This window comes from Vespula pensylvanica, chromosome 12, assembly GCF_014466175.1.
Source record: "Vespula pensylvanica isolate Volc-1 chromosome 12, ASM1446617v1, whole genome shotgun sequence".
Classification (NCBI taxonomy): Eukaryota; Metazoa; Arthropoda; class Insecta; order Hymenoptera; family Vespidae; genus Vespula; species Vespula pensylvanica.
In genome coordinates, this window is record NC_057696.1 from 3,821,665 (window position 1) to 3,844,521 (window position 22,857).

At 34.1% G+C, this 22,857-nt stretch overlaps 4 protein-coding genes across 10 annotated transcripts in view; 1 reads left to right on the forward strand and 3 right to left on the reverse strand.

Annotated features, from left to right (window-relative positions):
• Positions 1 to 7,830, reverse strand: part of LOC122633414 (serine/threonine-protein kinase NLK) — a 98,984-nt gene extending 91,154 nt beyond the window's left edge. For all 3 annotated transcript variants that reach the window (XM_043821255.1, XM_043821254.1, XM_043821256.1), the window contains exon 1: positions 7,462 to 7,830. In XM_043821255.1, the coding sequence (XP_043677190.1) occupies positions 7,462 to 7,754 (293 nt within the window). In that variant the 5' untranslated portion in view covers positions 7,755 to 7,830. The remainder of the gene's footprint in view (positions 1 to 7,461) is intronic.
• Positions 7,831 to 10,589: 2,759 nt separating this feature from the next.
• Positions 10,590 to 17,255, reverse strand: LOC122633306 (ubiquitin-protein ligase E3B). Of its 5 annotated transcripts, none has more exons than XM_043821064.1 (17): positions 16,765 to 17,255; positions 16,461 to 16,613; positions 16,016 to 16,343; positions 15,744 to 15,932; positions 15,449 to 15,640; positions 15,153 to 15,342; positions 14,828 to 15,067; positions 14,587 to 14,758; positions 14,389 to 14,507; positions 14,155 to 14,285; positions 13,860 to 14,062; positions 13,471 to 13,771; positions 12,955 to 13,347; positions 12,695 to 12,859; positions 12,468 to 12,579; positions 12,195 to 12,305; positions 10,590 to 11,397 (listed from the first exon to the last, which is right to left on the reverse strand). In XM_043821064.1, exons 1-17 carry the CDS (start codon positions 16,923 to 16,925, stop codon positions 11,339 to 11,341), a joined length of 3,219 nt encoding a protein of 1,072 aa, XP_043676999.1. In that variant the 5' UTR covers positions 16,926 to 17,255; the 3' UTR covers positions 10,590 to 11,338. The 5 variants fall into 5 exon arrangements, with proteins under 5 accessions (XP_043676999.1, XP_043677002.1, XP_043677001.1 ...); XM_043821067.1 differs by lacking the exon at positions 10,590 to 11,397 and adding an exon at positions 11,712 to 12,100 and having other exon boundaries at positions 16,765 to 17,254; XM_043821066.1 differs by lacking the exon at positions 10,590 to 11,397 and having other exon boundaries at positions 12,107 to 12,305; positions 14,155 to 14,270; positions 16,765 to 17,254.
• Positions 17,256 to 17,371: 116 nt separating this feature from the next.
• Positions 17,372 to 20,071, reverse strand: LOC122633352 (pre-mRNA-processing factor 19). Its single transcript, XM_043821147.1, has 8 exons — positions 19,935 to 20,071; positions 19,565 to 19,714; positions 19,212 to 19,489; positions 18,943 to 19,137; positions 18,701 to 18,856; positions 18,400 to 18,630; positions 17,974 to 18,314; positions 17,372 to 17,863 (listed from the first exon to the last, which is right to left on the reverse strand). Exons 1-8 carry the CDS (start codon positions 19,951 to 19,953, stop codon positions 17,719 to 17,721), a joined length of 1,515 nt encoding a protein of 504 aa, XP_043677082.1. The 5' UTR covers positions 19,954 to 20,071; the 3' UTR covers positions 17,372 to 17,718.
• Positions 20,072 to 20,751: 680 nt separating this feature from the next.
• On the forward strand, positions 20,752 to 22,826 carry LOC122633314 (selenoprotein M-like). Its single transcript, XM_043821081.1, has 4 exons — positions 20,752 to 20,909; positions 21,000 to 21,070; positions 21,423 to 21,492; positions 21,566 to 22,826. Exons 1-4 carry the CDS (start codon positions 20,808 to 20,810, stop codon positions 21,668 to 21,670), a joined length of 348 nt encoding a protein of 115 aa, XP_043677016.1. The 5' UTR covers positions 20,752 to 20,807; the 3' UTR covers positions 21,671 to 22,826.
• The last annotated feature ends 31 nt before the right edge of the window (positions 22,827 to 22,857 follow it).

Consider the following 22,857-nt stretch of genomic DNA (forward strand, 5'->3'; position numbering starts at 1 on the left):
ATCGAACGTAAAGCTCTTGTAAAATTTTATTAGATTATAACGTTGACGATGACGATTGATTAGTCTTTCTTTCTTTCTTTCTTTCTTTTTCTTTTTTTGTAATATTCGCGGATTTTAAATTTACAAAAGTATTTTTTAGCTTTGATTAAAATCTTAATTCAAACGGCGAAGAATGATAATGATCGTCCTTTTCTTTCTTTTCTGCTACGAGTATATTCGTAGTCAAAGAAAAAAAAAAGAAAGAAAGGAAGAAAGAAAGAAAGAAAGAAAGAAAGAAAGAAAGAAAGAAAGAAAGAAAGAAAGAAAGAAAAAGGGAAAAAAAAGAAAATTAGGATATACTCATAAAGAGTATACTCGTCAAACACAATTTAACAGGTTAAGCAGCTGCAAGAACTCCACATATCGATAGGAGGAAAGACAGCATACACCTGCCAGGAGAGGACACACACTATGTGTCCCTCGACAAGTGTACGTACTCGGACTTGACACCGTTGCTTTCTTCCTTTTATGGCATGATTATGGAGTCCATTATCGCAGAAACTGGTTGGCAAAGCGTACCGCGACGAGTTATCCATTGAAATGCGTCAAGGTTGTCGCACGCAGCAGGTAGGTCGTATAGGTCTTAACATATTTGATCTGTCTTCGAGTTGGCATGATCTTTTGTGATAACATCGTGAAGGGAAAGTCACTATACGTACGTACGTACGTACGTACGTACGTATGTATGTATGTGTATACACGTCTCTGTAAATCTTTCAAATAATACAATTTTTCTATTTCCCAGAAGAAGAAATTATATCAATTAAATTCACGAACAATAATAATCGATTAACTTTAACACGAAGATGAATACGCGATCAAAATATTTTTTATTTTATTTTGTTTCATTTTATTTTATTTTATTTTTATTTTTTATTTTTTTTCGTTAGACTTTTTCTTCGTTGTTGCGAACGGAACAAGAGAAGCGCTTTATTCTATGTCTATTTTCCTCTCTATCTCTTTCTCTTTCTCTCTTTTTACCAGTTTCATCCCGAATGGGGATGAAATTGTGTACAGGCGGATGCAGTAGGTAACCCATGCAAACATCCATCGCCACCCCCAAAGCCGATTTTAAAGCCCCTTACACTAATGCAGTCGACGACTACCTTTTCCTCCTTCTCTTCCTACCATCTTCTTCTTCCCTTTTACTCAGAGGATTCTACCTTTTATTTTCTTTCTTTTTTTTTCCCCTCTCCCCCAAAGAACATACGTCCTACCTGTTTTTTTTTTGTTTGCTATCCTAGATTATAAGAAACATTCTATTGCATCCTCTAATTTTTTTCCAATCGTTACATTCCTTAACAATCGCTAAAAATTCTTTCGAGAAGATTATTTAAAGACTATTATCCAAGGTCCATTATTTATTCTTATTTCATTCCCACAATTTTTTATAAAGATTTTTTTTTATCACTAACTTTCTTTTCTTTTATTCTTTGTTCGGATCAAAAAAAAAAAAAAAAAAAGTACTACAACTCTAACTCGTCCGAACACAAGTTGAACAGAGTGAAAGAAAGAAGGAAAAAAAAATTAGGATCTAAAAATTAGACCGTAAAATAATCTAATCGGAAATTAACAGGGTTTAGCGTAACGAAATCTAATATTACATTATCTTCGTTGCCGTAATATAAATTATAAATGTGATAACGAATGTAACAACATCGATGGCATTCCATTTTCGGCGAAAGTTGAAATTATTTATCGCAGTTCGATCGCACGGGATGTTGCGATATTTTTCTCGATGCAGCTGCAGCTGTTAGCTTTCCTACATATATACATATATAGATACATATATACATATGTACATACATACGTACGTACGTACGTACGTACGTACGTACATACATACACAGTTAGCTAGCGTGTCGAGTCAAAAAGTCAGCAGAAGGGTGGCGGTAAATGTTGCTGTAAAAAGAGAGAAATAGAGAGAGAGAGAGAGAGAGAGAGAGAGAGAGAGAGAGAGAGAGAGAGAGAGAGAGAGGTTCAGAGAGGAAAAAGCAAGAAGGGGGTGGGGAGGATGTCGCACCGGAAATACCGGCAACACATGCTTCTCCAACTTCCTGTCGTGTAGGTGGTTTTACTCTGAAGAGTTGGAATGTTCCGATAAAATGTCATTTTCTTTCTCTGATCAATTTTACGGATCTATGCTTTGAAAAAAAGAAAGAAAGAAAGGGGGAAAAAAAAGAAAAGAAAGAAAAAATATCCGGCCGAAACTATGAAATCTCACGCAACAGAAATTGATTATTAGTGAAACCAATTAAAATAGATTTCATGGGAGACCTTGGAAAAAGATGGGGAGAGAAAAAAAAAGAAAGAAAGAAAGGAAAAAGAAACAGAAAAAAAAAAAATGTGCACAGACCCAATTTATAATACTTCAGGATCACCCTAGAATTTATCAGAAACAAAAATCGACCTTCTCAATTTTCTAAAAATAAACTTGTATGATATTCGTTGACTCTGTGCATACATATATCGACAGATCGACAAGCAGTATATCTTTTGTCATCGATTAACAAATTTGACGAGTGCTTAACGTTAAACTCGAACCTTTCGTGCAGTTATTATATTCTTTTTTCTTACTCCAGCGCAAAGAAGATGGCGAGATCATCAGATTTACAGGGAGAGAGAAGAAGGGGACAGGTTTTCCAAGCGAGTTTCCAGTTTCGATCAACAGAAGAGATCGTCGCGATATTCCTTTCAACCAGCTGTAATATCCAGTTTAGTAGGATGAAGGCGAGCGCGTCATATATGTGGAGCATGAGCAAGTTTTTAACTGATATATGCAAAATACATATACCCGTTCTCTCAACGCATTTATTGCAATCTTAACGGCAGTCAAATAATTATTGTAGTATCATCAGATAATATTATTGCAAGGGTATCATTTTATTAGATACTAGTAATGATGAACTTAATGTTCACGAGGAATCAATATTTTATTTATCTTTTAACGTATCTTTTAATATATCGTATAAAATCTTTTTTGACATTTATCTTTTTATCTATATTATATATATATATATTAAAAAAAAAAAAAGAAAGAAAGAAAAGAAAAAAAAATGTGATGAAAATTTATATCGCGTTAGACACGATTTAAATTATTATTATTATTATTATTATTATTATTATTATTATTATTATTATTATTCGATATAAACTAAGAAATAAATCCGCTAAATATATATAGTAATATTAAATGTTATTGCGAGTTAAATCGATTACAATTTCACAACGGACAATTTCATTCCTACTGGCAAAAAGAAACATAGTTACCCCTGGTATAATATAATACCGTTCGGTACCGTCACGACATACCTACATACATGATACGTATATGATTAGAAAAAAAAAAAAATGCGAAAGGGGAATCGACGACACAAGAAGGGAATATTCTAAAAATAACATAAAAAATAAATAAAATAATAATAATAATAATAATAATAATAATAATAAAATAAAAAAAAATACAAAAGAAAGGTTCGGCAGCTCCCTCGAGTATCATCGAACCTCCCCCTTGTTCCCTTTCGAATTTCGCAGGGTTTTTGAAGGTTGCTTTCGACGATAATTCTCTCCATTGGTCCATGAGGAGAAAGGGAGTCGAGACAACGTGTACGTGTGAGAAAGAGAGTGTGAGAGAGAGGTAGACAGATAAAGAGAGAAAGAGAGAGGTAGACTGCTACCAACTACATGCTCGAAAGCAGCTGCGGCATCACCTGCCAGGCAGCTGGTTTGACCGCCACATTGGTACCAGTCACTTCGAATCCGGCTCGGCTCCTCGAATTCGGGCTTTGATCTAGGCCGAGTATATATGTAAGTACATGTAGGTATATGTATGTACATATGTATATTTGCTAGGTAGAAGAAGAACCAACGACCGCAAAAGGGTGGCGATTACTTATCCGCGATACAACTGCTACAACTCGGCAAAAGAGTAATTTAAAATCCTCAGCTAGTGTCTAGTGAAATTTTATTCTTAGTGAAAATAATAGAAAAAAAGAAGATGTTGAATATTTCATTACAGAGAATATATATATATATAATTTATATAAACAATTTTAGATATTTCACGATATTGTATTTATAAAAATTATACAAAATAATTGCATATACATGAATCTATATATTTGTATATACAAAGATATGATAATATATATAAATATATATATATATATAATAAGTATATATAAAATATATAACTGAAGTAAAAGGACTAAGCACACACGATCGCACAGTGACTTCTTAGAATTTCAATCTTTCTTCGTTCTACCTTAGACCCGTGTTTAAATCAAAAGGCGGAAATAGAGAAGTGAATAACGAGAGAGAGAGAGAGAGAGAGAGAGAGAGAGAGAGAGAGAGAGAGAGAGAGAAACACAGAAAGAGAGAGACACTTAGCCGCTTGTGCAATTTACACCGGCGGCTTGTTTGGAGTCAATGCTAGGACCTTGCACTCAGAGAGACCGTGCATGGCTTGCATATACACATATGTATGTGTTTGTATGTGTATGTATATATATATATATATAAAAGCGCGATACAAGCCATGCATACACTGTTAACTCGATGCACGTGCAACGTAAGAGTGAGCAAGACCAAAGAAAAGAGATAGAAAATGAAACGGTAGCCTTATCATTATCGTACAACGAATCGTTATGATAAAACTCGAAACCATCGTCAATAATTATATCTTTCTTGATAATGTTTTTCTTTTGAAATACCTTTCTCCTTTCTATTCTCTCTTTTTTTTTTTTTTTCTTAAAACTATTTCTATAATTCTTAAAAACAACTAAATATCATTCTAACGACTTCGATAAAAAGCGCGAAAGAAAAAAAGAAAGAAAAAAAAAAAGAATCGGATTTTCCATCTCTGTTCTTTTTTCTTCTTCTTTTTACTTATTTCTCTAAATAAGTTTTTTATTTCTTCGGTTGCTTCAGAAAAAAAAAAAAAAAAAAAAAAAATCAGTGTTTTGTATCGATTTGAGATAAGTCTCCTCGATGTCAACGGCATCTCTGCCCACGCTGATCATGTCTCCCGACAAAGAGGACCAACTCGTGCACGATGTATGCACGCGCACGCGTGCACGTGTGCCGCGCGAATGCGACTTAACAGATAAAAGCAGCGAACGACGAAGACGACGAAGACGAAGACGACGAAGACGAAGACGACGAAGACGAAGACGACGAAGACGAAGACGACGACGAAGCGCCGACTCCTTTGTTCGGTACCGTATCGACGCGTAACTTCGGCAACGATCGGCTCGATACGTTCGTTCTCGTACGAACGCGCGAAATTTGATTTCGAAACAAAGAGACAAAGGCTGTGCCAAAATATAGTTTCTTTCTTGCTTTTTTCCTCTTTTTTTTTTTTGGATGTTTTTGTTTCTTGTTAATCTTAATAGTGACGTTTTATTTCTTTTCTCTCTCTCCTCTCTCTTTTTTTCTTTTTTTTTCTTTTTTTTCTTTTAAATGTTCCACGAGAGAACAACTTGTTTTCTCGCATTAAAATTTCTTTGGGAGATTTTCTACAATTATTCCTTGCCTCTTAGCGGCGGGTTTCGCTTTCTCCGTGTTCTCTTTTCCATTGTTCTTGAAAGAGATTTTTACAACGTTAACATTTTAAAAATACACAGTGAGAGAGAGAGAGAGAGGGAGGGGAGGGAGTAGAAGAATCATAGTTGAAATCTTTCCGTGTAAATTTGTCGAAATAATTCGAGATAATTAAGAACGAAATTGAGCTTAACACAACTTAGAACAAAACTAAGAGACGATATTTATCACTTGAAAAAAAAAAAAAAAAAAAGGAAGAAATAAAGAAAGAAAAAACAAATCGTAACTACATAAATAGCATAAATAACAAGGGAAATAATAATCGTAAATAGATCGTAACGCGTTAGCGAAACCCTTTATAAATCGAGTGAAAAACCTGATCATTTTCATTGGTTAAACGTTACATGTGAAATGTAATACCTATGTAATATTATTCAATTAGAACAAATAATAGAAGTACCGCAGTCCGATTTGTTAAGCATTTATCGAGATATAGTGGTCGTAATGCAAGGAGGAGAAGCCGCGCGCAATCTAGTCACGTTTTCTCCTTATCTCGCGAGGTCGCGGTTGCCATGGCAATGTGGCCGCCTGTACCTCCTAGCCACCCATCATCTTCTCATCCACCCTTCCCCCTCAGATACTCTTTACTCCACCACCCTTAGTCTCTCTCTCTTTCTCTCTCTGCAACGTCAGAAGCAACCCTCCAAAAGCTCTTCGAGATACGATCGAATCAGTTTACTCTCTTTCTCTCTCTCTCCTCGCTTTCTCCGTTAATCTTCCGAAAGTTTCTTTTTTTTTTCTTTTTCTCCTTCCTTTTTTCGCTTTTTTCCTATATTCCCCTCTTCCACCCCTCCCTACCCCCACTACCATTATCGAATCTCTCCCTGTGGTGAAAAAAAAAAGAAAAAAAAAAAAAAATATGGACGATCTTTCGAAGGTATCGATCGGATATCGTTTATTTTCTAATACATTTTCTAAACTCCATCGCACATAGAGAAAATCGAGTCTAGCTTGCGTAGGGTTAGAAAGTAGGATGGAACAAAGGGACGTACGTATTAGTACGTCGAAATCGAAGATTTACGAGGATCTTTCGTGAAAATAATTTTAAAAGGGAAATACCAAAGGTCCGAAAGGTTCGGATTAAAGCAACAAGGATCGACGGACAATAACCATTTAGGCTGACGTACAAAGAGAAAGGGAAGAAAGGAACAAAGATAAATTCGCGTCGGGAAACTCCCGTACGGTTCTAAGAATTTTTAAATCGACGACGGTAATTATACCGGAACGACAAGCTTGTGAAATTTAACATCGAGGATGAACTTATCTGGACCATCTCAACAAAAATAACCCCGTAATTTGCATACCAAAGAAATATATATATATATATATATACACGCGTGTTTATGTGCGTGAACGTACATCCCGTTTCAGACAGGAACGTAGTAATATCCTACCGACGTAAAGAATAATTGTTTCCTCTTGGTGCCGTTAGACGTTTTAGAACTCGCTGAGAGAACAGCTAGAGTAAAATTTAATTGATCACAAATATGCCTACTTAAATATATATATATATATATATATATATATATATATACATATATACACATATACCGACGTATACCCCCCTACATTTTCCTCGAATCTAATAAGAGACGATCGAGTTATCATAAAATCGCATTAATACGCGTAAACGGTAGAAGAACTATTTCGACGATTTTTAAACGTTGCGTACAGAGAAACAAAAAAAAAACAAAAAAAAAAAAAGAAAAAAAAAAGAATAAGGTAAACGCGAGTTGGTGAAACGAAGTAAAGGGATGTAGGATGACATAGGTAGGGATACGAGTCGCTTTTTTTTTTCGATAAGAAACATGTAAAACTTACCAGACAACACCGAAAGCGCCGTAGCCGATGGGTCTGTCGGGTTGGACGGGATCCTGCGCGGGCGGTGGTGGTGGGGGTGGCGCGGGTGCGGCGGGATGATAATAGGTGGGGGTCGGCTGGGTCGCCGCGGCGGCGGCGGCAGCGGCGGCGGCCGCGAGTACCGCCTGGCCCGGGTGGGCCCCGGGCCCCGTCGTCCCGCCTCCACCTGTCGTCCCCGCCCCGCCCCCCTGCATCAGCGACATAGACACGCTCATGGACACCCGCGAGTGCCGGCTGGGCCCAACTACTGCCATCAAAGCTCCTCACCTCCTCTTCCTCCTCCACCACCACCGCCTCCTCCTCCACTACCACCACCACCACCACCACCACCACCACTACCACCTTCACCACCTTCACCTCCACCCTCTTCCACCCTACCCCTCCTTCTCCTCCTTCCTCTTCTGCCGTCACCCCCACCACCGCCTCCTCCACCACCACCACCACCTCCACCTCCACCTCCTCCTCCTCTTCTCAACCGACGGGCCACCGTGCCGCTATTCGCTATACCGAGAAGACCTCTACGCGACGTCGCCGACGCGTTCTTCTTCTTCTTCCTCCTCCTCCTCCTCCTCTTCCTCCTTCTTCTCCTCTCCGCCACTCTAACGAAGCACGTGGTGCGAGCCTCACCTCGCAAGGACGTTCTCTCTCACAAAGGAACCTTCTCCCGCATCTTTCGTCTCGTTTCTCTTTCTCTTTTTTTTTTTTACTTTTCTTCCTCTTTTTCTCTCCCTCTCTTTTTCTTCTTCTTACTTATTTGTTTGCTTTCTTGCTTTCTTTCTTTCTTTCGTTTTCCTTTTCTTTTTCTTTTATTAGCACGGACGTTCACACGTGTTTTCCCTCTTTACAGATAACATTCGTTATCCTGTTACTTTCTTTTGTTTGAGAATCTTCCGTTGAGAATCAGTGCGACCCCATCGCTGTTTTATCGTTTATACCGTTCTCTCTCTTTCTTTCTTTAACTATCTATATTTCTTACTCTCTCTCTCTCTCTCTCTCTCTTTCTCTTTGTTTCACTTGACTTTGGAGGTTATGTTCCATGCACGTAGTAGAACACGCGCGCCAATCGGGTGCGAAGCGATCGTCGTTGGATCTTCCGAACTTGTCGTTCGTCGTCTTTAAACGACGCACCGTAGGTGCCAGAGAAAAAGAGAAAGAGAGTACTTATACATTGAACACGGAACACATAGAGAGGTGGAGAGAGATAGAGAACATGTACACACATATATATATATATATATATATGCGATACACAATGCGAGAAAAATATATTCAGAGACGCGGAACGATGCGTCCGGACATTCTCGACAATGTTCGATTTTGATTCTTCAACGGCTATGGTTACGACTGTTACTGTTACTACTGCTACTGCTGCTGCTGCTGCTGCTGATAGCTGATAGGATACACGACCAAACGAGCGCACCGACCGATCGACCGACCGACCGACCGACCGATCGACCGACCGAACGAACAAACGAACGACCGACGAACGAACGAAGAGCAGCAGCACGCTTGTGACAGTCGTGCTATGTTGTCTTGCACGCGCGTACACTGACCACACACACAGAGAGATAGATGATATACACACAGAGGATAGATGTAACACACGCGCGAGATAAACCGAAAGAATAAGGGAAAGAGAGAAAGAAAGAGAATGGGAGAGAAAGAGAGGGTGGGTGATAGGGAGGGAAGGAGAGATGAAAGAAAGAGAGAGAGAGAGATAGCACAGCAGGACGAGCGCGCGCGCCCGCGCCCGTTTACGAGAAAAGGGCGATGACGGAAGGGACGGGAGGAAATTAATAGAAAGAAAAAAAAAAAAAGAGAGAGATAGAAAATAAACGACAACGTGGGAGGACCGTGGAAAAAAATCGCGTCGTTGGTGAGAAATTTGAAGGAAGAGAGAGAGAGAGAGAGTGAGTCAGGGTGACCGAAGGAAAAAAAAAAAAGAGGAGAGTCTCTCGTGGTAGCCGCGGTGGAGAGAGAGATCGTCGCGGAGGACGAACGAAACGTACGTCTTTTCGCAGCCGATGCTCGCTAGCCACTGAACGTGGCGGGGGCGAAGCGCAACGCCGACAGCGCCGGCCAACCGTAAAACCGACGGTCACGTGACGATGCGCGCGCAGCTAATCTACGACGCGCCACCTTCACGTACTTTGTTCCCGGCGATTCAAACGCGTGTTTTTTTTTTTTTCTTTCTTTCTTTCTTTCTTTCTTTCTCTTTGTCGAAAGAGGGGGAAAGAAAAGGGAAAAATTTTTTGTTGTCACGACCGAAATAATCTCGTATATGTGTCACTCTCTTTTAAACTTCTTATCGTTCTACCTTTTATATTTGTTGAGCGTTCATTTCTGACAACAAATAAATAAATAATGATCTCGTAGATCATGGTTTGGTTCAAAACAGGACGAAATGGGAATGAAAGTTTCTAATAGGACGTTGGATGATACCGGGACAAATTGAAAATAACGAAGATTTTTAGATTTTGTAAATATTTACATGATTACTGGTATAATTTCCAGAGATATTTTTAGATCGACACGTCATTTTCTTTTCGTCTTCCCTTCTTCTTTCCTTCCTTCCTTTCTTCTCTCTTTTCTTACTTTCTCCATTGGTACGATAATACACACTTACAAAACTTTATCTATCTATACGTTTCCAACGAAACGGCCGATTTACAAAGCGTATATAATCTCTTTCTTTCTCATCTTTTTTTCTTCGAATATCTGTGTGCGCTTGTGTGCGACGAAGTATCGTAAGAAAAACGTAAATATATCCTGTTTACCCTTTCGATCTATTGTTCCAAATTATTCACGAATCATATCGTATAGCGCAATAATTTAGAATCGATATCAAATACAATTCTCCACCCGTTGAAAAACCTTTTCTTACAATTTCTAAAAAATATTACATTGAACATCGATTATGTATTATTTTTACATACAACGTTTCTCTATTCACTGTATTGCAAAATCGCATCTTTTCCAAATATCACGTAAATATTGCACGAACGAAATCGAATGAATTCTATATGTCAATTATTATATATATATATATATATATATATATATATATATATATATATGTATGTATGTATGTATGTATATAAAGTATAACAATGTTTTCAATATATAAACAGTAAACAAATCTTTATGATCGCGATATTAATTGTACTTTTCTAACGCGTTAAAAAATGTGAATAGAGATCGAAAATGTTGCTGCTAAAATATGTATATATATATATATATGTACATACATATATATATATGCTGTGTATGTACGTGTGTGTATATATATGTATATATGATTATGTAGGAAAATATGCAAGCGCAGAACTCGTATTTCTAAGCGCTAAATAGATTTCTATTTTATCTTTGGTCTTACTAAATTTCCCACGCAAGTCTCCCATTGATTCATTATTTAAAACATCGAAATGCTAAATACATTGGAATTGTGTACTTTTTTTATGGTCTCACCAAAAATTGATTTATATTGCATGAACCTCGTATACGTTACAAGGAAAACAGAGAGAGAGAGAGAGAGAGAGAGAGAAAGAGAGAACTTATATAGGAAATTCAGTGTGTAAACATTGCCGATTTCATCCACAATAAAGATGACGACGACGATTATGACATCGACGAGCACTGCGGAACTACACAACGCGTTTTGTACAATTCGCAACATTCTTTTCAAAAATTTGTACAAAAATTTGTCGAGAAAATAGCTCTCTTCAAAATAGAGCATCCATCGTATTTCTTTTTTTTTTTGTTTTTCTTTTTTTCTTCTTCTCTTCTTCTTTTCTTCTTTTTTTATTTTATATTATTTTTTTTTTTCATTCTTAAATCTTCATTCTCCGAAATTGTTCATATAATGTATATCTTCTTTCTCACTCGGCACCAATGATTCTGTTTGGCAAAAGATTAACATTTAATGTATACGAATATGTAAACCACTTCCATAATAATGCTATTATTTCACTACTGTCGACTAAAAAGCGAACGATTAATAATTTGTAAGCTCGTATAAGGTACACGTAAATCGTTCTATAAACCGCATAATTTTCAATTAATTACAATCGATGAAACGCAATAGACTGATTATAAAAACATATAGTAACCATTATAATTACTTAACTAAATATCGCATGATGCTAATTATGTCGTACATATATGTGTGTGTGTGTGTGTGTATATATATATAAAGGAACAACACGAGAGAATATATGCAACATATTTATGTTCAGCTTATATACTCTCTGTTACATTACTTATCAATATGGAAAGATGTATGTAATTGGCAAAGAAAAGAAAATATTTTCAAAATATTCATCCCTTCATCTTCTTCTAATATCATACGAAATTTGTGCAAATAATTGTTCTATAGAAGTTACACTCTTACAACTTATTAGGCTTAACTATGTTTACTGTACATTTTCGTCCATTACGATATATATATATATATATATATATATATATATATATATAATCGTATAATAATATCCTCTTTATATAGGTCATGTCATATATTGAAACATGGGGTAAATCAGTTAGGCACCGCTCGATCACTTTCGATTTTCGCTCTGCGTTTTGAATTAGTTCCCTGATCGTGCTGCTTTCGTTCCACCAAAATAACTCAATAGATTAAGAAAGCTCGAAGCCTGTATTACTGGTTACAGCATAACGTAACTTCTCACGAAGCGTACTTTTTTTCTGGTAATTCGGTAGCTTCAATAGGTTGAAGCACGTCGAAGAGGTAGGCAATCGAATTTGAGGATCCTTTTTACGTATCGTAAAAAATCCACGTATCACACTGCCTAATTAACAAGATCAAACGTATTACCATATAATTATAACTTAAAAATTAAACTAAAAAAAAAAAAAAAACAATATTATTATTGAAATTATTAGGGTTTCAAAGAAAAAATAGTTTGAAAAAAAGAGAGAGAAAGAGGAAGAGAGAGAGAGAGAGAGCATACCAATTGTATCACCTGTATCCTCGTCATCACCGACTTCAACGCAACGTATGGAAAATTTTGGTTCCAGATGTGCGAACCCAAGCAAGGGTGATTTAGAACAGCTTGTGACGAACTATCATCATTAATATACAACATAGATATATTATATATATATATATACATATACATATTTATAAAGGAATCTTTTTTTGAGAAGAAATATCAGATTGTTAGCATTATAGACGTACCTTTAAAAACAAGCCTCTTTCTTCCTCGGTAAAATCTTTCTCGAGAATGTCCCACAACCAACATACTACTCTATGACTATCGTGAAAACCACCGTAGTATTGCGTGTGCCTACGTAGATCGCGTAGATCCAATGGAACGTTATCACCAGATATTAATCTTTGCAACTAAAGGAAACGCAACGTGTGTATATTTAAAACGATCTTCTCATTCATTCATTTCATGTATTTCTATTTAATAATAATATCATTCTCGTTCTTACTTCTGGCGTTGAAAATAATGACAACCAATCGGGATTGATTATAGAACAAAATCCTTTGATAAAAGCTGCCGTTTGTTCCTTTATTTGGGTGTGCATTCTAAAATGTGCCATTCGATGTATATAACGAATTTTATTTTGATTAGTAACAGCCTCGGCTCTTCCACCAGGTATCAATTCATGAGTTACTAATTTTCCCATGACATCCTCGTCTAATGAAAAAGTCAATTCTAATTGTCTGACATCGCCTTTGTAATGTTTCACTAGAGTTAGACTACGGTAGAGATCTCGATCCAACGAAGCGAGCTCGTCCAAACAATTATATAAGGTTCCTCCTGCTTGTCCAGAAAATTGAGAAACAAAAAATGACGCAAATGGGACATCTACAACGATTCCCTAAAAATTTATGTTATCATTTATGTCTAGTTTTAGAAAGAAAGAAAGAAAGAAAGAAAGAAAGAAAGAAAGAAAGAAAGAAAGAAAAAAGAAAGGATCTATGATACATTCATAATTATTTACCTCGTAAACCGCCTTGCCTAACATTCGTCCAACGAATTCGAATAATTGTAAATGATTATCCTGCATCGAGGACGTTGGAGATGGATAAAGACGATTTTCGCTTGTAGCTTTGAACAAATTCAACGACGGATCGAAAACTCTTTTTATCGTCTCTTCCAAAAATTCTTTAAATACGCCATCCTGATCTATTCCAGCTTCTGCTAAACCTTGTTCGTTCACGAACCGTACTCTGATTACACCTTTCAATGCTTGAGGAGGTAACATGGCCAATTGTCGATATCCATCCTCTACTATACGCGTTCTATGTAATATTTTTATTTTTAATATTTTTATGACGTTAATCTTTTCTCAATCATTTTTATATATCTAATTGTTATATACGTTGATACCTGTGAACAACTATTAACGTAGTCGGTGGACTGTTACAAGCACTTTCAGTTAAACCCATAACAGCTTTCTCATTGGCAACATGTTTTCGAAATAATACTACCCTTTCAGAATGCGGTATAACATGCGGCATTTTTGATAGCAAAAGTGCTGCTCCACCTCTTCTCTTCTCTAAATCAGCTAGGAAACCAGATACACGTACTTCCTATTTTTTGGAAAACATAAAAAAAGAGACAAAATTTTACACATCAAAATATAATTAACGACCTACGATTTTCATATATATTATATACTCAACTTCGCCAACCAATGTCCTTCCGGACAAAAAGGCCTTCTACAATCCCGACGATAAATCGCCATTAAAAGTGTATGTAGTGATGTAAACAACGGATTGTTAGACACTGTTTTCACATCTGTAACATCTAAAACTTTAGCACGTAGCTACGAAACTTGTTTCTTTCTTCGGTTAAATATATATATATATGTATGTATTCTGTTAAAAGTTTTCCAATGGAAATTTGACTTACTTACCGAATAGATTGTTAAGAACAGCTTTGTACAAAAATTGATTTAAAAAAAATGACATTGTTATAAAGTCCGATAATTTAAAGGGATCTTGCTGCTCGTACATCTCCATGTCGTCTAATATACTAATAAAATAATAACATCGTTATTGATAAAATTTGATTATTAAATAAATAATATATGAAAAACGTTTAATATACTCACGTGACATAGTGAGTCATACAATCACAAAATAATATTAACATTTGAAATTCTGGTGCTGTACATTTTGTATTTGCTGCCAAATGATCTAAAAACGCTTTCAAACCACAGTGTGGCCCTAATGTTCCCAAAAACAACCACATATGATACAAGATTTTATCTTGATAACAAAGCCCTAAAAAAAAGGATATTATATAGAATAATTATAACGTATGCGTACTTGTTTCTAATAAAATAGATATACCTGTTAATATATCTTGTTTCATTTGAGTGAGAGTATGAAGAGCAGTTTGGTACATGGAACAGATTAGGGCAATCTTGGTACATTCAGGACTTCCTAACTTTCTATAATTTTTATTGCTATTATTTCTATTTGTGCGTGCTTCCAAAAATGCTCGACGAAAAATATTAGTACTTATAGAGGTGCTTTGTTGTTCCAATTGTGGTGGTGATTCCTTACCAACTAGTTCGGTTAACGGTTGACCTTGAAAAAATAAGATAATAATAGTATTATTAAATATTTATATATGTGTGTGCGTACATATGTATTCAAATTAATTATAGCTTACCAATTAATTGTAAAACAATTCTACCAGTCCATAGGCAAGCTAATTGTGATGTCACATAGGGAATAGCTTCTTGTAAAGGAGTATCCACTGATTGTGCAAACCAACCAAGAATTGGATGCCAATGAGTTATGTTACTTTGTTTGGCCACTACATACTGTTGACAAGCTTCCAGCATTTTTGTGACAACGAACTATAAATAGCAATAATATAAATATGTATACATATACATATATAAATAATGATAATATATATTAAAATTTCTAATACAAATAATCTATTGTCTGATTCTTCCTCACCGTGAAAGAAGGAAAATATGAGTCCCTCAGAACTTCTTCTCTTTCAATATTGGCTAACTGTATCAAATTTGACAATAAACAAAGTGCATAACTACCCTCCAGTGCATTAAAAACTATCCTCAAATTTTGTTCTGAATTTAATAATTCCAAACTTCTTGCAAATAAATTGTGCATAATAAAGGATGAAATGCACTGAAAAATTGCATCAGCATGATTATGTATGCGCAATATATATGTATATATATATATAAAAACTTTTTTTAGAGACAGATATGAAACGAAAAGATGATTATACCTCTGGACATAACATGTTCAAGTGATAAACCAAAGCAGGGACACTAAAAATATTAATTAAAAATAACGATACTAGTTTATCTGACATTTGAGAGGATATCAATGGTCTTAAAGTTAACGTCACAGCTGCAGAGAGCGCAACTGATATTGATGAAACTTCTGCTCTACCTAATCCTTTTACTAATAATGTCTGCAACATAAAAAATAATTCATTTACTGATATAAAAACTTGGAGATTGTTAAAAGTATCAAAATATATATAAAAATGATTACCTGCATAATAGCATAAAAGCCATTATTGACAAGGTGCCCCATTATGTTTGCACATAACTGGCTCATACCAGTTCTAAGTTTTTCCATACCCTCTACCTTTAATATAGCCCATGATGCTGGTGACGTAAAACTAACTAATGTGTATAATCTCAATAGGATGGACGTATGGTCAGAACTTATTTCAGGTTTAAGGCTGTCCAAGCCAATGAGACAATGATTTAAAATTGTTTTCATTTGCAATATCCATGATATGTAGTGATCCTTGTTAAGAGCCACACCTACATATGAGAACTTTGGAGACTCTGATTGAAGAGTTTGCACAAGGTATCTAAAAAAAAAGAATTGATAATATATCAAACAAGTTATATTATATCGATTTCTAATAATCTTTACAATACTTATCGGATAATTATATTACCTATACAATTTATTTCTCTATACACACCTACACAATTTTTCTATTCTTTCTTGATCCCTTTCCCTCTTATAAATAATCAAAAATCTAGAAGTAACCCTGTATATATGCAACGCAAGCTGCAACTCTATGTTTGCATCCAGCTTTGTACAATCATCAGGAAAATTGATATCGAATTCCTCTCTAAAAATAGAACATGCTTGTATTATGATTATTAATTTGATATAATCAATTAATATAGCTAATGTTGTAAGATGATATCAAATGTTGATGTATATACGTTTGATAACATCGAAGGAATATAGAATAGATCAATCGAATGATAAAAACTTACAGAATCTTTTTGGTAAATCTGATACGAGCCAACCATCCTCTAACATACGCTTGAATAACAGTGACAGCAGCTTCCCTATCTTTCTCATGAGCTCTTTCTTCTCTCGCGGCTTTTGTTTGCTGAAGGAAGCTGCCTCGTGAGGATTCTTCTGCTTTAAACATCTTCGAATTACCACGAGTACCAGATGATCTCACTGAATTATGCTAATTGAAAAACATTGTCAGCTGGTCATTGATGATCACCAGTCGATACCGCGAAATTTGCGTTTATTAGAAAATCATCATCTGTCACCGATCCTATTGGCTTGATCTATTTACAAATTGATCAATGAGAAATACCAACAGAAATTTTGAATCGGCAAAAAACTGTCATTCGATACATAATCTACGAAAGTTTTCCACTGACAGCCAACCACAACGGCCATTGTTGTTAATTCGATTCAAGCTTCACTATCGAGGACAAAGGAACATATTAGGTTAGTTTATCAGTGGGCAACTACCACCAGCGCCACCAACGAAATTATACCAAATTCTATAAAATGGACACCTCTTCTCACGGGAAGAAGAGAGAGAAAAAAAAAGAGAGAGAAAAAAAAAGTAAAATAAAATAATGTTGTATAAAAATTTTATTATGTTATGATCGATTTGATTTTTTTTTTTTACATTATTAAAACAAGCATATTTTGTTGAACATCCTATTAAATTATTTCTTTCAATCATATTGTCCTTTAATTACTTCCAAAAGAAGTCATTATATATAATCGCATTCAATCACGAAATTTTTAAACTATTACCATACATAAGAAATGTGTATTAAATTAAGAGATAATCTAAATTAATCGACGATGCCTATCGGAACAAAATAGTATCGGGCATGTCTTAATAAACTCATGTAGAAATAATGTATAAGTCTACATAGTTCTTAAAATAATTGTCACATTCCTATAAATTCGATTTAAGGGAGACCATAAAGTTTTAATGTTCTGTCCATACTAGTGGATGCTATGTACTGTGCATGTTTTCCAAAACGTACACCTGTCGCTGTTGCTGTATGATCATTCAATACTTTCAACTCTTGCCATTGTTTACACAAATACACTCTGTAAAAAAATAAAAAAAATAAAAAAAAATAAAAAAAAAAATAAAAATAAACATAGCAGACATTCGGTTACGTCAACACTATATTATATGAAATATAATAAAGACTTGCCTAACATCCGTTCCAGCTACAGCTAGATAGGTACCGCTTTGGTCAAAACATATGTCCTTTACTTCATAGGATTCCTCCAATTGTAATGTTTTGAAATTTTTCAATTTTCGCAGATCCCAGAGTTTGACACAGGAATCCTCAGCAGCTGTAGCCAAATAATAACCATTTTCTGAGAAACTAATAGCTGTGATTGGACCTGAATGACCAGGGAAATTCGCCACGTTTGATTGTTCCTTCAAATCCCAGATTTTCACTTGGGAATCAGCTGTACCAGTACCGAAAATTAATCCATCGGGATGGAATTGTGCTGTCGTTAATGGCTGACCAGCTTGACCAGCCACCTAAAGAAATATGGTAACATACACGTTATTGGATAAAATTTATTGAACTTGATTATTTTTCATTGAGTATTTAGATGACAAGTACCTTGGTCAATAATCTTCCAGTACGAATATCAGAAAATGCCCAATGTTGATCCAATGATGAACTTAATAGATAATCTCCAGTTGGATGCAATGACAATCCAGTTACAGGAGCATCATGAGCCTTCAGTAACAAAGTCGTTTGACTCGTAGCAACATTCCATACTCTAATTGTAGTATCAGGTGATGCAGTCATCACTATGTCTTCTTCGGGATGATAAATTACTCGAGTTACCTAGAATTTTTATATATTAAGTAACATTTACTATATAAATATATATAAACGAGATTATGCAATGATGCACCTTCTTAGTATGGCCTTTTAAAATAGCAACAACTTGTTCTGTATCCTTATTAAATACAGTTGCATTTTTATCAGCACCACCAGTTAAAATTTTGCTTGTATCTGCACCATGAATGTCCAATGCCAAAATTCCAGGTACACTAGCCGAATGGAGACCCTAAGACGAGAAAAAATATTATGATATATTCATATATGTATGCAGAGAGAGAGAGAGAGAGAGAGAGAAAGAAGATAAAATTATACAGGGTGAGATGCAAGAGTTTGGAACGCTCTGATGCTATCTTGAGGCAGTAGATCTTCCGGAACCGAACGTCCCCGCCGTTTCCTTTCCTGGGTAAGAACTGTAGCTCTTTCTTGTAATTTTTGAATAACATCATCAGTAATACCGGCTTGTTCCATTGGCTGAGCAGCTGTACCACCGGCTTCTACAGCTACAGCCTGTTATTCAATGAAATATTTTTTTAATGTACATGTAAGTTTGAATATCAATAACAATTATTGTAATAACATACCGGTTGTGGAATAACTGTTGCTTGAACAATTCCAGCTTGTGGTTTGAGAGTAGCCAAAGCTTCTCGGGCTGCTGTAACTTCTTTCGTTAATCTAGCAATTACTCGACAAGCCGCATCATGTTGATATAAAGCATGAGACAACTCTTGTCGAGCTGTTTGTAATTGTTGTCTAAGAGTAAACGAATGTAGCATAACAGCATCCCATTCGTCCTGCAATATTTTCAAAATAGCAGGTATTGATGTAGCACTGGGTGGCTTAGGTTTTACAATGGGAGTTGCTATAAACGAGGAAATAACGTATGAATGATCAATGTACAATATAATTCGTAACATTATATCGACCTAATACATACTTTTGACATCAATTAATTGATCTATGGTCAACTCTTTGCCAGTGATAGGATCCACTCCATTTTCAGTAACATACTTCTCGATGAGACGTTTTTCAAATATAGAACCCGAGACAGGAGATAAAACAGGGTGTTCCGGTACTTCGTTGGAGACTGTAAATGCATGTTTATCGTATTACTGGAGTACGGTAACGCGCGGTCTTTTTAGGTTATGTTCTTATTACTATCAACAAGATGCGATATAAATCTCTTCGAAATTATTTTCTGATACCATATATCGTTTTATTCAAAGATAATCGAATAATAGTTGATATATATTTGATATAGTTAATATATATAGTCATAAAAAAAAATAAAAATACGAAAAACTTACTCGCACAAGAGAGCGCCATTTTTTCGACATAAGAGTTCGATCAACTATGCACGACTTATGCGCGTTGACCAACTAGATTTATCATAAAATTTATTTTTTCATTATTATGATTTCTACGTTATTTATAAAATATCCTTCATCTTTTATATACGTATATATATAAATAAACATTTGTAAATTTTGAATTAATATTCCATTCCAACGAAAAGAAAAAGAAATTGAAAATGTTAAATTTACAAACAGTACCTTCTTCCTCTATAAATAATTCCTTGACTCAACTATCGTTATCACACATTATATATATATATCTCTTAATATTATGAATGAACTGAGAGGCATTTTGTCCTTGAAAAAATTACAGAAACATTTAAAAATTTTATTTCCTTTCGATCTGTTATCCAACGCGTAATATTCTTTCACATTGTCTTACTACGTAAATAGTAATTCGAAATAATTTTCATGGAAATAAATAGGACGTATAAAAATAAACATTTTATATTGTATTTATCGAGAATTTACTTTTTTAGATTTATTATTATTATTATTATTATTATCATTATCATCATCATCATCATCATTATTATTATTATTATTATTAAATATATCGATATAACATTAACGTGTTACTCTGTGTATGCATGTGTGTGTCATTACGTATATGTAATATAAATATGTTAATGACATGTAAAATTTTTCAAACTCGCTATAAAAAAATGTTAATTTCAGCTATAGTAATCTGAAATTGTGCCGATCATAATTCAAACATTATTCATAGATTATATCGAGTAAGAGGAAACAGGATTTAAAATGCATATATCGCGCAGAAAATCAGGAGTGTCCTACTTCCGTTTTCTTCGTATTCTAAAAATAAACATGGCACCTTCTACGATTGTCACTTTTATTTCCCTATTACTGTTGGTTGTAACTTTGGCTGCGGTATCAGCCAAAAGTAAATATACATTTGCAACAATCGAGGTATAAATATTTTTGTTAACAACCGAATAATTATTTCATATTTATCAAGTATCATACTAATCATTACGTACATTTTATATTTTTGTACAGAGTTGTAGTGGATGTTCCTTGAATCGACTTCCGGATATCAAGAAATTTATATTCGAGGATGTACCAAAATAGTATCCTTCTATATTTAGTTAAGTAGACTTATTTATTATTTATATTTTATATTTCATAAATCGTACAATTCCAAAAGAGAATGATGTTCAAAGAGAGATGATCAATGATACGTTTGTATGCTTATGTATTATTATTATAAATATTTAATTACGTCACATATCCTGTATTATGTAAACTTCATTTGCATATTACACTAAACTTGATCATATTTTCACGAAGCATAAAAGTATATATTTGTTCTAACTGAAAATAACGTGAAAACGATATTATTCGTAATATTGAATCAGAATTAGTAGAATACTTGAGAATATAAAAATTTATAATTATATATGTCCTTAATGTTACAAACAGTAACAATGTTGAATTTAAGCATATTCAAGGTGCAAGTCCAGAACTTGTCCTTTATGATGAGAATGAAGAGGTATATCGTATGTTATATCATAATATAATATGAATTTATAATGAAAATATTTAACACTATTAAAATATTATAGGAGGTGGAGAGATTAAATTTAGTAAGCCTTACACGTGACGAGTGTAATGATTTACTCTTATCTAAAGGTTTTAAGAAATCTATTCCTAAAAAGGATGAAATATAATTTGTGAAATAGATATACTTAAACTTTTATGCTCTTCAAAGAAATCAATATATAATTCTGAGTTGCATTTCTAATTAAATATGGTTAGAAAGCTTCTTATACATTTTATTAAGTTAAATGAACAATAAACAAAACATTTGAAATGTTCTTCTTCGATTATATATTGAAAGAAAATAATTTATCAATATATACTATTAGAGAGATAATAGAGTTTAGCAATAATATTAACTCTGCACATAATAATAGTTACATAAAGATTTTTCAATGCACAAATTGCTACTTTTCATTGACACATTAACACGTAGGCAAGGGAAGCATATATTTACCCTTGTGGAGCTACAACCTGTGATATGATTACTAGAACCATGAAATAACAAAATTGTTCATTGTGGCATAATTGGGCTTTTTTGTTGGAATAATATTCTATTAATTTTATGATTAAATTTATTAGAACATAGCTGACAAAAACAAATGTAGGTTATATAAATAGTGCATTTATGCAAATATATTAACAGCACAATTAAGTAATTATAATGCAACAATTTTATTCTTAAAGTCAGTGCAGTATAAAAAAATAAGATTGATTTCACGTTTACTATCTTTAAAGATAAATATGTAAGTAGTTTTAGTTAGACTGTACACTACAAGTTACAAATGTTACAAATAATTTATTGAATTTAATATTTTGCAACATTTGTTGCTTTTTTATGTACTACTTATCAATAAATGAATTAAAAGAAATGAGATTTTGTAGATAATACTTTTACAACTATAGCACAAACAAATAAATCGTTATTAGGTTAAAATAAAAAATAGGTAAATCATATCAGAGCGAATAACACTCGCAAATAATTATTTGTATTTCAACTTTCTGTTTATAACCATAATATATTACAATATTATATATGTTGTATAGCTGTGTATTAATATTAATATTCATATTCTTACATATTGATATAATATTGAACTACTTTAATATAATTTTGATTTTATAGGTTATATACATATGCGATCCAATATAGTAGTAAAATTGGCCATAATCATAAAAAGCAGTTTTGAGATTCTTATTCTAAAAAAAGCATGTATTCGGAATGTACTACTAACTAGGGTAGTACTTTTTTCTAAGCTGTATTTAATGTAATAGGATATATTTTATGTTAAACATGTATATACTGCATAACAATGCC